General features: G+C 33.0%; 1 protein-coding gene across 1 annotated transcript; it reads left to right on the top strand.

Annotated features, from left to right (window-relative positions):
- Positions 1 to 1,455: 1,455 nt before the first annotated feature.
- LOC110654238 (polyamine oxidase 2) lies at positions 1,456 to 10,395 on the top strand. The gene is made up of 10 exons (XM_058138621.1): positions 1,456 to 1,980; positions 2,538 to 2,653; positions 3,478 to 3,566; positions 3,705 to 3,818; positions 7,135 to 7,222; positions 7,550 to 7,635; positions 7,736 to 7,838; positions 8,957 to 9,054; positions 9,242 to 9,671; positions 9,798 to 10,395. Exons 1-10 carry the CDS (start codon positions 1,938 to 1,940, stop codon positions 10,104 to 10,106), a joined length of 1,476 nt encoding a protein of 491 aa, XP_057994604.1. The 5' UTR covers positions 1,456 to 1,937; the 3' UTR covers positions 10,107 to 10,395.
- Positions 10,396 to 10,723: the final 328 nt, after the last annotated feature.

Below are 10,723 nucleotides of genomic sequence, written 5' to 3'. Positions count from 1 at the left end.
CAATTCTACTATAACATTAATCCCACACCAACAAATCCCTAAAATCACAAAAATTTTCAAAATCCATATTGTAAAGAATTTCCCAACCCCCAAAATCACTGGAGAAGAATCGCATGTTAACCCTCAATTTGTTTTTTTTACAATTAACTTTAATTGAAACCTAATTCGAGAACTCGTAATTTTAAGCACATTTTCATTATCATCGAGCAAATCAATAAATATGTTAGCCATTCGTCCTATATCAAGTCAATTTTTAAGGATAAGTTCTACATAAATAACTTATTCTCACACCATACAATTTTAGCAATTAATGATACTCAATAAAAAACTTTTTTCACATGAAAAGTCTTTATTTAAAAATTAATTGATATATCATGCACTTAAAAATATCTTCTATTTAAGTACTTACTAAGCAACTTCTTTTATAAGAAAAATATTTTGAACAATGTTAATATTTCAAGTGTGATTAGTGTGTCAAACTATGATAATTTTATTATTATTATTATTAATAAATATATCTCAAACTCATGAAAAATGAGCTCAAGACTGAAAATTCAGTCTTTAATGTATTTAATTTCAATTTCAAATTTATTAATTGTAATTGAAATTTCACGTGATTAGTAATATTTATGTATAAATTTATTTATAGCGGTATGTAGACTCTTCTAGCCGCTGAGATGGGGTACACCCTATTTTTAAATTTTTTATAAAAATAAAATAAACGTAACCCAATTTTTTAAAATAATTTGAGCGACACTAATTCCCATGTGGTTGGTATGCTATACAGGTGCAATATTGCCTTAAAGCAAGGCAAGATATTTAAAAAATTTAATGCTGTAAGCAACGTATCCTGTTTAAAAGGAAATTTTTCTAGAACACTCATCCTTTCCAGTCCATACGCAGCTAATAAACAAACCTCCTAAAGATTTGCTGTTAAAATCGTTATTTAGAAAATTATTTTTTTAATTATATTAATTAAAGAGTATTAAAAATAATTTAAAATTAAATTTAATAAATTTTAATTATAAAAATATTAAAATAATAAAATTATTTTTTTTAATAATATTTAAAATAACACTTTTATTCAACAAAACAGTTTCAATTTTCTAAATATAATGTTCACCTTTTTACTCTATCTAAAAAATTTATCTTAAAACAGTGCAGGATAAATGAATGTTTTTCTTTTCCTTTAAACATCTAAGCAAACAAGGTAAAAGCTTTCGTCCCTTTCCTTTCTGTCATTTTCTCCTCCACTCCTTTTCAATTCTTTCCCTTTTCCTATCCAACCAAACGCAGTCTTAGTGTCCAACTCCACAGCTTCCACCAGGAAAGTAAACAAAAACTGCGCGTATCCAATTAGATGATGAAAAATGATTCCATGTTTAACACGCGTGACGCATAATATGGGCGAGTAGATGAAATTCATACATGCGAGCGTGTACCGACCAAGGGATGGGCTGGCCCAAACAACTCTATAAAATGGTCCTACCTAAACAAAAGCTGAATTCAACAATTCGCAGCTCTACTTTTTTTCATTTCTTAGAAAATCTGAATCTCTAGAAATTTCGAAATCCTTTTTTCCGATTTACATTTTCTTTTGCCAGTCAGTTCTTCTGCTTCGAAGATTTCTCCTTTCAATTCCTCTTATCGCCTGGTTTCGGCAAATTGGAACAGATACGAGGGGTAGAATTGGTAAAAGAAAGAAATCTGCATGAACTGGTTGGGAAAGCTGGGTTACTATTTCCTGTCGTCGAATTCGAACCATTTCTTAACGCGATTTTTGATATTTTTTCTTCATTTCTCTCCTCAATTTTCTCCATCATCATTTTATAATAAGAAGATAAATTTTTCGTCGTTATCATCATCATCATCATCATCGTCAATTAGCAGTAATCTAATTCCTAAGTCTATCTCTAATCGTCGGTTATTATTGAATCATGGAGTCTGGATTCAGGAGTAATCGCCAGCAATTGCGTCGAGGTTAGTCGATTTCCCCTTTTTTTTGGGAATTAATTGTTATTAATGGTTAATTTTATTTGTCGGTGGGTCGTTGTTGCTTTTGTTATATATATATATATATATATAGCTGGTGGTTTTGAGCTATATACAGGATTAGCGAGCCTTTTGTCTTATTCTTATGTGTGTTGATGGATCACTGTTAACATGCTGGCAAACTTTTCAATATGCGAGCGCTAAGTGGGATTATTTGTCGTTCTTTTTTTTCCTGGGTTTTCGTTATTTGATTTTTTTTTTAGATATATTATTGGGTTTGAGTGCATAGATGAAACTTAGATACAGCATCTCTTATAAGTGAATGGTGTCATGATGCATACTTGTCAATGAGAACAAATTGGCAGTTGATAGTGCGTGCTTTGTACCGAGTCAAAGTCATTAGCTCAATTTGCAAGTATGGATGTGAAACTTTGCAGTATCAATTAGAACTGGAGTGAAATATTGCTTAAATTTTGACTTTTTAGATAGCAATAGTTTGTCACCTGATGATTGTAATTGGAGTTGAGAATGAATTTATGGCGCAGCTCTTTGTTATTCGAATGATGGGAGGAGGCAAACAACCTTGCCATCTGTGATAGTGATAGGTGGTGGTGTTGCTGGAGTAGCGGCTGCTCGTGCTCTTCATGATGCTTCATTTCAGGTATGAATTAAAAAGAAAAAAAAAAAAAAAAAAAAAACAATATTTTACAGTCTTTCATATAACAATGAACTAGCTAATTAAATGATCGCGACAGAGATTCTCCCACTAGCATGTGCTGCATGATGCATGTTTCCACATATATTCTGGTTTGTTGGTGGGTATATTGGCTACATTGCACCTTTAAAGTTGTTGGTTGTAGGGCTCCAAATCCATACCTGAAGTGAGTTAATTTGTTCTTGTAAGCAATTTAGGAATGTGCTAGTTTGTCACTGTTTGGATGTCAGATGCTAGTTTTCCACATGAAGCATCTAACATGGAGTAATTATACTGTACACGGTGATTCTATGTATGGTATCCTAGATGGAATGGCAATCCAATAAGGATTGGACATCTTATTGAACATATATATATACATATGTATATGTGTATATATATATATATACATATGTATATGTGTATATATATATATATATATATAGGTGGGCTCTTGAAAATTATAACCATCAAGTAACTACTCAGCTGTTTTTTTATTTTCAAAATTTAGTAACTACTTTTACTTGTAATTCATTTACTTGTTTGCCATTCCATGTGGATTTGCCTACACGGAATCACTGTGGTAGGATATAATTTTTCCCTAACATGTGCCTACAATTTCAGCATGTTACATATCACTACTGCATCTGAGTTTATTTATTGTGTGGACACATGATTACATGTGAAGCATCGTTTTTTGTGGTTATGAAATTATCAATTCTTTAAAAGTAATGTTCTTTGAGGTGTGAAGATATGAATATACATTTCTTATGTGATGATTTTTCTGTCAGGTTGTGTTGTTGGAATCTCGTGACAGACTTGGTGGTAGAGTTCACACTGATTTCTCATTTGGTTTTCCTGTTGACCTGGGTGCATCGTGGTAAACCTATTTTTTTGAGTTTTTTTTTTTAAATAAGATATTAATATTATTTCTTCTTCTTCTTCTTCTTCTTCTTCTTCTATATATATGTATATATATTTGGTCTTTAGAAGTTTTATCTTTATGATCATATTCCAGGCTGCATGGTGTCTGCAAAGAAAATCCCTTGGCCCCTCTAATTGGGAGGCTGGGACTACCATTGTACCGAACTAGCGGTGATAATTCTGTGTTGTATGACCATGATCTTGAAAGGTAAGTCAATATTACCTGTATTTTAATTTATTTCTTATTAATTGCTTGTATGAAAGTTCTCCTACAAATTTTGCATTTTTTAAAATATAAATTTTGCAAGTGTATGAACTTGCTTTTTTATTTTATTTGTTGAGATTTGTATTGTTTAAAGTCATTCTCTCCTGCTTGGGTAAAGTTTGACCTTGAGGTTTATAATACCTAAGTGTTATAATCTTTGATTCATTGAGTCCTAGCATTGGGGTTTGGCATTCCATTCATTCCATTTCACCTCTATAATTGCAGGTAGCAATTATTAACCTTAAAATTTTTTATCTTCTCAAATTTCCTAATTTATCTGGAATAATTTACTGTGATAATGTATGTTGCTGTTTATTCTGTCTCTAAATAGTTTTTTTTTTTTTTTAATTTTTTTTATGGCTGGTCGAATTTTTACTTGTAATGCATCTTTGGCATTATTGGAATTTGGAAACTTTTTCTAGTTTGGAGCTTTATGGTGGGCTGATTTGTTATAAAATCAACTTATTTTGCTGCAATAGTACATTGAATTTTTTACTTCAATGCTTTCATGCTTTTCCTTTTCATTTAAAGATTTAACTGCTTTCGTCAAAGGTGATAACAGCTTTGTTGGTTTTTTCCCTGTACTAATTTTTACTGGATATACAAAAGCTTGTAGTTGCAGGGTTTGTAGTTCTATCTCCTCTACATGCTCTACACGCTCTACACTATTAGGGCTGTCCAAATATTTCTTTATTGAATCAGCTTTCAGACCTGCCTCAAATCAAGTTAGCATGTGTGTAGCATCTTTACAGCTTGGCTTTGAATCTTTAGATCTTTAAATTGAAGCATAAGCTTGGTTACTTTATCCCTTTTTTTCAAAGTACAAACCTTTCAAGCATCTTTCCAAGATAATTCTGTGACATATAACCATCTTGTAATTGAACTTTCATAATTCATATATTGCTATTTTAGTAATTGGTTGGTCCCCAAATCGTCAAGCATCACTCTCAATGCTAAAGCACCATCTTTTTGCTAATATGACAAGTTTCATTTTAACAAATCTAGTGTTATGATCATTTGTCATGTCATCTGGAGTATGCTTCAGTAGAATATAGAAAGCAACATAGGATCTACATTTCTATTTACTTCCTAGCTTTCTTAGTAAAACAACTAGTACTGTCTTGTGGTCAAAATTGTCTCATTTTAAGAATGATTCATGTTTTCTTTCTTTTGAGGAAGGTTTGCCCTATTGGCTTCTTCAGTGGGTTTCTTGTTGAAAATTCTAATGGTGTGTTCAAAAGGGGTAAGAATGTGAAGAGTAAAGGACAAATGGAATTTTGAAAAAAAAAAAAGAATTCTTTTCAATTGGTTGGGAGGCATGAGAAAATAAATGTGAGAGCAAAAACTGAAGTAATAATGGGATCAAAATAGGTGGATGAGGCCAGTTAAAGTTCTTTTTCGTCCATATTATTTTGGAGAGGAAATATGAGGGAAAGTGCCTAAAATGACATTTATTCCCCTATTCATTAGCTAAAAACTTGCTCAAATGCATTGTTATAAAGGCGTGGCCCAAGGGGTGTAGGGGTCATTGCGATGGTTGCTTTTTCTTATATTTTAGTTTTTAGTCGATAATTTCCTTGTATGTTTGCTCACCAGTCCATAGTTTCCGTTTTCGGCAATGATTTCCTTATATCTAGAGTAATAATAAGCAATATTATATTACCAAAAAAATAAAGAGGCAATATTTCTGGGCTAGGTTTGAATTTTTTACCAATACAAATTTTCAATAATTTGTTTATACGTTTGCTGTCCAACACATGATTTCCTTGTATAAAGAGTAATAGTAAGCAATGTTATTTTACCCCATCAAAAGGCAATCTTTCCTTCAATGGGGCTACGTTTTGAGTTTTCGCCAACACAAACTTTCAATGATTGCCTTGCATATTTGCTTTCCAGTCGATAATTTCCTTTTTAGCTAATGATTTCCTTATTTCTAGACTCTAGAGTAATAATAAGCAATCTTATATTCCTCTCCCAAAAAAAAAAAAAAAAGTTAAAAGCAATCTTTTCTTCAATGGGGCTAGGTTTTGAGTTTTCACCATACAAATTTCCAAAAATAATTATATAAGTAAACTAAAATTAAAATATGCAAGCTAGAAAGCCTCATTTCTTTTTAGTTTCCTTATATTTTATATTTTAGTTTTTAGTCTGATTTCCTTATATGTTTGCATATTTTAGTTTTCTCCTGCCTAAGCAGAAAAAAGAACATGAAAAAATCTAGAGTAGTAATGAGCAATTTTTCTCAAGCCTGTGGTCAATCCCATGTCACTTTTAAGTAGCTAGATGGTTTTGGAATTAGCCCAAAGCGTGCAGACATCAAGTAGTAAACAATAGCTAGAGTGTTCTAATAGTTTATTTTTATTTTATTTGGGTTGCAAAATTATTATTTCTTGAATTCTTATTAATTGTTATTATTTTTAATTTTATGTTATTTGTAGTTTGATGAATTATTCACATTTATTTGATTTTTATTTTTATTTTTTCATTTTTGCGCCTCATCTCAAGCAGCTAGGTGCCTTGCACCTAGTCTCTAGAACTCTTGGCTCCTTAGAGCGCCTTGAGCCTTAATTAATATGCTCAAATGTCAAAAATGTAAATGTAAATTATCTCAAACCAACTTTCATCAATTATATTTTCTTGTCATTCAAACAAGAGGGCTGGTCAAAGTCACTTGCACTTTCCTTCCTTTGATACTTTCTACCTCGATTTCCATCTTCCTTGATTTATTCCATTTGCCAAAATTTCCCCAAAATATAGTGTAAAAGATTTCTTGATTAACATCTTGGCACCTGTAATTAAACCAACCATGCCACAACTGTCATGGCGTTAGCTTAGGAAACAAACCTGCCTATAAATGTGCAAAATTAGACTGAAGAAAAATTTAGAGTGACAAGGAAAGGTTGCCCAAAGAATAATGAATGAAACAAACTTGGAGTTAGAAATGAATAATGGCTTCAATGAAATACAAAATGCTAGTGGTTATTGGAATTAAGAGAGAGAGAGAGAGAGAGAGAGAGAGAGAGAGAGAGAGTTGTATCCAACTCATTATACTGGCTAGTTGCTATGTCAACCTTGGCAATGACCTAGAAAGGAATCGGTAATTTGCTTCAATTGCTATACTAATCATCTATAAAATTGATTAATGTTTATCATATTTCTTTAGTCATTAGCCCTTGATTTTCTTTATTTAAATTAAATTTCCTATTTCAAAGCCACTATGGCACCGCTGTTGCTTGATAATGTGTTGATGTTTCTGCAGCTATGCTCTTTTTGATATGGATGGGAATCAGGTTCCTCAAGAATTGGTCTCTAAGGTTGGGGAAACTTTTGAGAGAATTTTGAAAGAGGCATGTCTTCTTCTGTTCCTTTTAATTTTTTGTGCTTTCTAATTTTATAATGCTTTATTTTCCTTAACTACTGGTTCAGTTTTCTACTAGAACTTTTTTGAGTTTTGAACCACATCATCATATCTTCTTCTTTTTCTTATTCTTCTTCTTCCTCTTCCTCCTCCTTTTGATGATGTGTTTCTTGCATGTGCAAAGATATTTGGCCTACTCTTTATGCTTGTGGATAATTTTCCATGTCACTTCAACACTTAGGACACGAGAATAATGGTTTTCCGTTTGTGGTATTGGCATTTCTTAGTTTCCTTCATCCATGTTTTTGAAATGCAGACAGAGAAAGTAAGAATGGAATACAATGAAGACATGTCCATATTCAGTGCTTTCTCAATTGTTTTTGAAAGAAGACCAGAATTAAGGTTTGATAAGAATAATAACACATTGAAATAGCTTATTCTTCTAATTCGTATGATTGTTGAATTTGGAACATAATTTGATGAAATTGTTAACATGGTGCAGGTTGGAGGGTCTTGCCCATAAGGTGCTTCAATGGTACTTGTGTAGAATGGAAGGCTGGTTTGCTGCTGATGCTGATACCATCTCCCTTAAGTGCTGGGATCAGGTAAGTTATTTAACATCTACAATTTAAATCTGTATTATCAAAAATAAAGTCACAAAACAAACAAGAAATTGTGTTGGGGATGGGACCCATGCATGTGTTAGGCACCAGATCTTATGTGCTAATTCAATATTTTTCTCAGAAACTTAAAAGTGACTTTGCATCTACACTGTTTGGCATTTTTTATATTAATGATGGCATTAAGATTCCATGATATATATATATTTTTTTTTTGTTAGCTAGCAATCTGCTGTAGTGGTTGGAGGTGTGGACAGCTAACGATATTGGATCCTACAGACAAAATGAAAACCCAAATTCAATATCTAGAATATTTTACAAATTGACCCATCACTCTGTAATATTAGTTTTCTGTAACTTATTTGCACTGTTATGAAAGATGCACAGACATTGGTTTATGCAGAAAATGATGGTAGGCAATTGCTTTGTTATGTCAACATCTCAAAATGGTGTTACTTCTCAAAATATTATGCCAATTGCTTTGTTATGTCAACATTTCTGACATTTTACTGGTTAAGATGGATATAACTTTTCTGTCTGTTTCTTCATCTTCTTCTTTTCTCGATTTGTTCTACTCATTATATTGACTAGAATTTTAGTTTTGTCTTATTTGTTTAAATATTCTCACACATATTAAATGATGGGAGAGGTTTATTTTTTATGAGTCTGAAGGTTCAATAGTGTAAATTATACCAGCTGATTATGAACATCAGAATCTACCTTTGTCCACTTATATTATGCTAAATATACCTAAAATATACCTTGATATTGGAATTATTTTGAATAATAACATGCATTAAAATGTTTATTGGCGTTCATGGTATGTTAGAAATTATTGACATATATATTGCTTGAAAGCGTTGGACAGCATTTTGTAGCACATCGTATCTTGGTTTGAATAACTCTATGTCTAGTTGCATCTAAAACTCCTCTTAGTTGATTATATCTATTCATTAATGTATCTTTTCTTCATTTCTTTAGATAACGATTGTTGGTTTTTTAAGTTACTGGTTGAAAGTAATCTTTTTCTTTTTTTGGCTGGCTTTTAGTAGGGTTCTGTTGTGTATGTGTTGACACTCTGGCATCATTTTACCTTATTGCAGGAAGAACTGCTTCCAGGTGGGCATGGGCTTATGGTGAGGGGCTACCTTCCTGTCATAAACACTCTTGCCAAAGGACTTGATATCCGCTTGGGCCACAGGTACAAGTTGGTAATATCCATTACTGAGATTTCTTTGTTCTGTAATTTGCTCGAGACTTGTATGAAGAAATCTTGAGCTAGAGCGCGCGGGCGTGTGTGTGTGTGCACTTGTGTTATGTATGCACATTTTTGTGCAAATGTATTTCTAATTACTATCAATTTTAATCCCTTCCCTGTTCTTTTCTAGGGTAACAAAAATTGTTAGGCATTATAATGGTGTAAAGGTAACAACTGAAACTGGGAGGACATTTGTGGCAGATGCTGCTATTGTTGCTGCTCCTCTTGGAGTGCTGAAATCCAGGGCCATAACTTTTGAACCTAGGCTTCCAGAATGGAAGGAAGAAGCCATTAAAGACCTTGGAGTGGGAATTGAGAATAAGATTGCATTGCACTTTGACAAGGTATTCTGGCCAAACGTAGAGTTCTTGGGAGTGGTTGCAGAGACATCTTATGGCTGCAGCTACTTCCTAAATCTACACAAAGCTACTGGTCATTCTGTTCTTGTTTATATGCCTGCTGGACAGCTGGCCAAAGACATTGAGAAAATGTCTGATGAAGCAGCGGCCAATTTTGCTTTCTTGCAACTCAAGAAGATCCTACCTGAAGCCTCTGCCCCGGTAATTTCAGTTATAATATTCTTTTGCAACTAAAGAGTTCACCAAGCTCTTGAGGCTCATTGTTGGTCCTGTCTGAAGAATATAAAAGTGATACCTCCATGATTTTTTTTTTTTTTTTTAATGCAGATTCAGTATCTTGTTTCTCACTGGGGCTCAGATATCAACTCACTCGGTTCCTATAGCTATGATACAGTAGGCAAATCCCATGATCTGTATGAAAGGCTAAGGATCCCTGTGGACAACCTATTCTTTGCAGGAGAGGCGACCAGTATGAACTACCCAGGGTCAGTGCACGGTGCATTCTCTACTGGACTGATGGCTGCAGAAGATTGCCGGATGCGAGTTCTAGAGCGATACGGTGAGGTAGACTTATTCCAGCCAGTCATGGGTGAGGAGGCGTCAGTATCTGTTCCTCTCTTGATATCTCGTATGTGACTTATCGGGTGGCTATAGTATGTGAAAGCGTGTAGGCATGTTAACATGGGATCAGAGCTGACACAAAGTTGCCATTTTGATTGGATAGTCTAGGGAATTATGGGGAAATTACTGTTTCCTCTAGACTAATCACACTGGTAAATGTGAAGTCTCCTGTGTAACAGGAAATTACTCTGCAATTATTATTGGACAAACAGAACAGTATAATATTATATTGTGCCATAGACTTATTCTAAAGCTGGTTAATAGATTTGTCTCCTTTAAGAATGAAGAACCTTCCTTTTTCTTATTCTCTCTCACTCATTTCACTCTTTATTTATTTATGTCACTCAGGAACCAAGATTTGAAATTAAGAAAATTTTCTCTTTAATTTGACTGGCCACAATTAACATTACACTCTTTTATTAAAAGCGACACTAGCTCTTAAATTTTGATCTCTGGCACTAAGGTATTCTTGATTATATTATATTTATATATACATTAGTTATTTTTTAAATGCAATAATTTCGAAAGTGAAAAAATAAATCAAGTAGGAGGATTTTAAATATTAACTTTAGAAATTTATCCTGTTAAGAGAATTGGAAAATTGTAGATCTCTTTTATAACATAGATGTTTC

Source organism: Hevea brasiliensis, chromosome 16, assembly GCF_030052815.1.
Source record: "Hevea brasiliensis isolate MT/VB/25A 57/8 chromosome 16, ASM3005281v1, whole genome shotgun sequence".
NCBI classification, from domain to species: domain Eukaryota; kingdom Viridiplantae; phylum Streptophyta; class Magnoliopsida; order Malpighiales; family Euphorbiaceae; genus Hevea; species Hevea brasiliensis.
Note: the sequence above shows the minus strand (reverse complement) of the source record. Positions and strands in the feature narration are given on the sequence as shown.

What these genes read in the sequence shown, in the direction of transcription:
- LOC110654238 (XM_058138621.1), top strand. Translation starts at nt 1,938, where the DNA reads ATGGAGTCTGGATTCAGGAGTAATCGCCAGCAATTGCGTCGAG. An exon ending in GAAAGAAGACCAGAATTAAG is followed by an intron (nt 7,636 to 7,735) that starts GTTTGATAAGAA and finishes AACATGGTGCAG; the next exon opens with GTTGGAGGGTCTTGCCCATA. An exon ending in CCCTTAAGTGCTGGGATCAG is followed by an intron (nt 7,839 to 8,956) that starts GTAAGTTATTTA and finishes ACCTTATTGCAG; the next exon opens with GAAGAACTGCTTCCAGGTGG.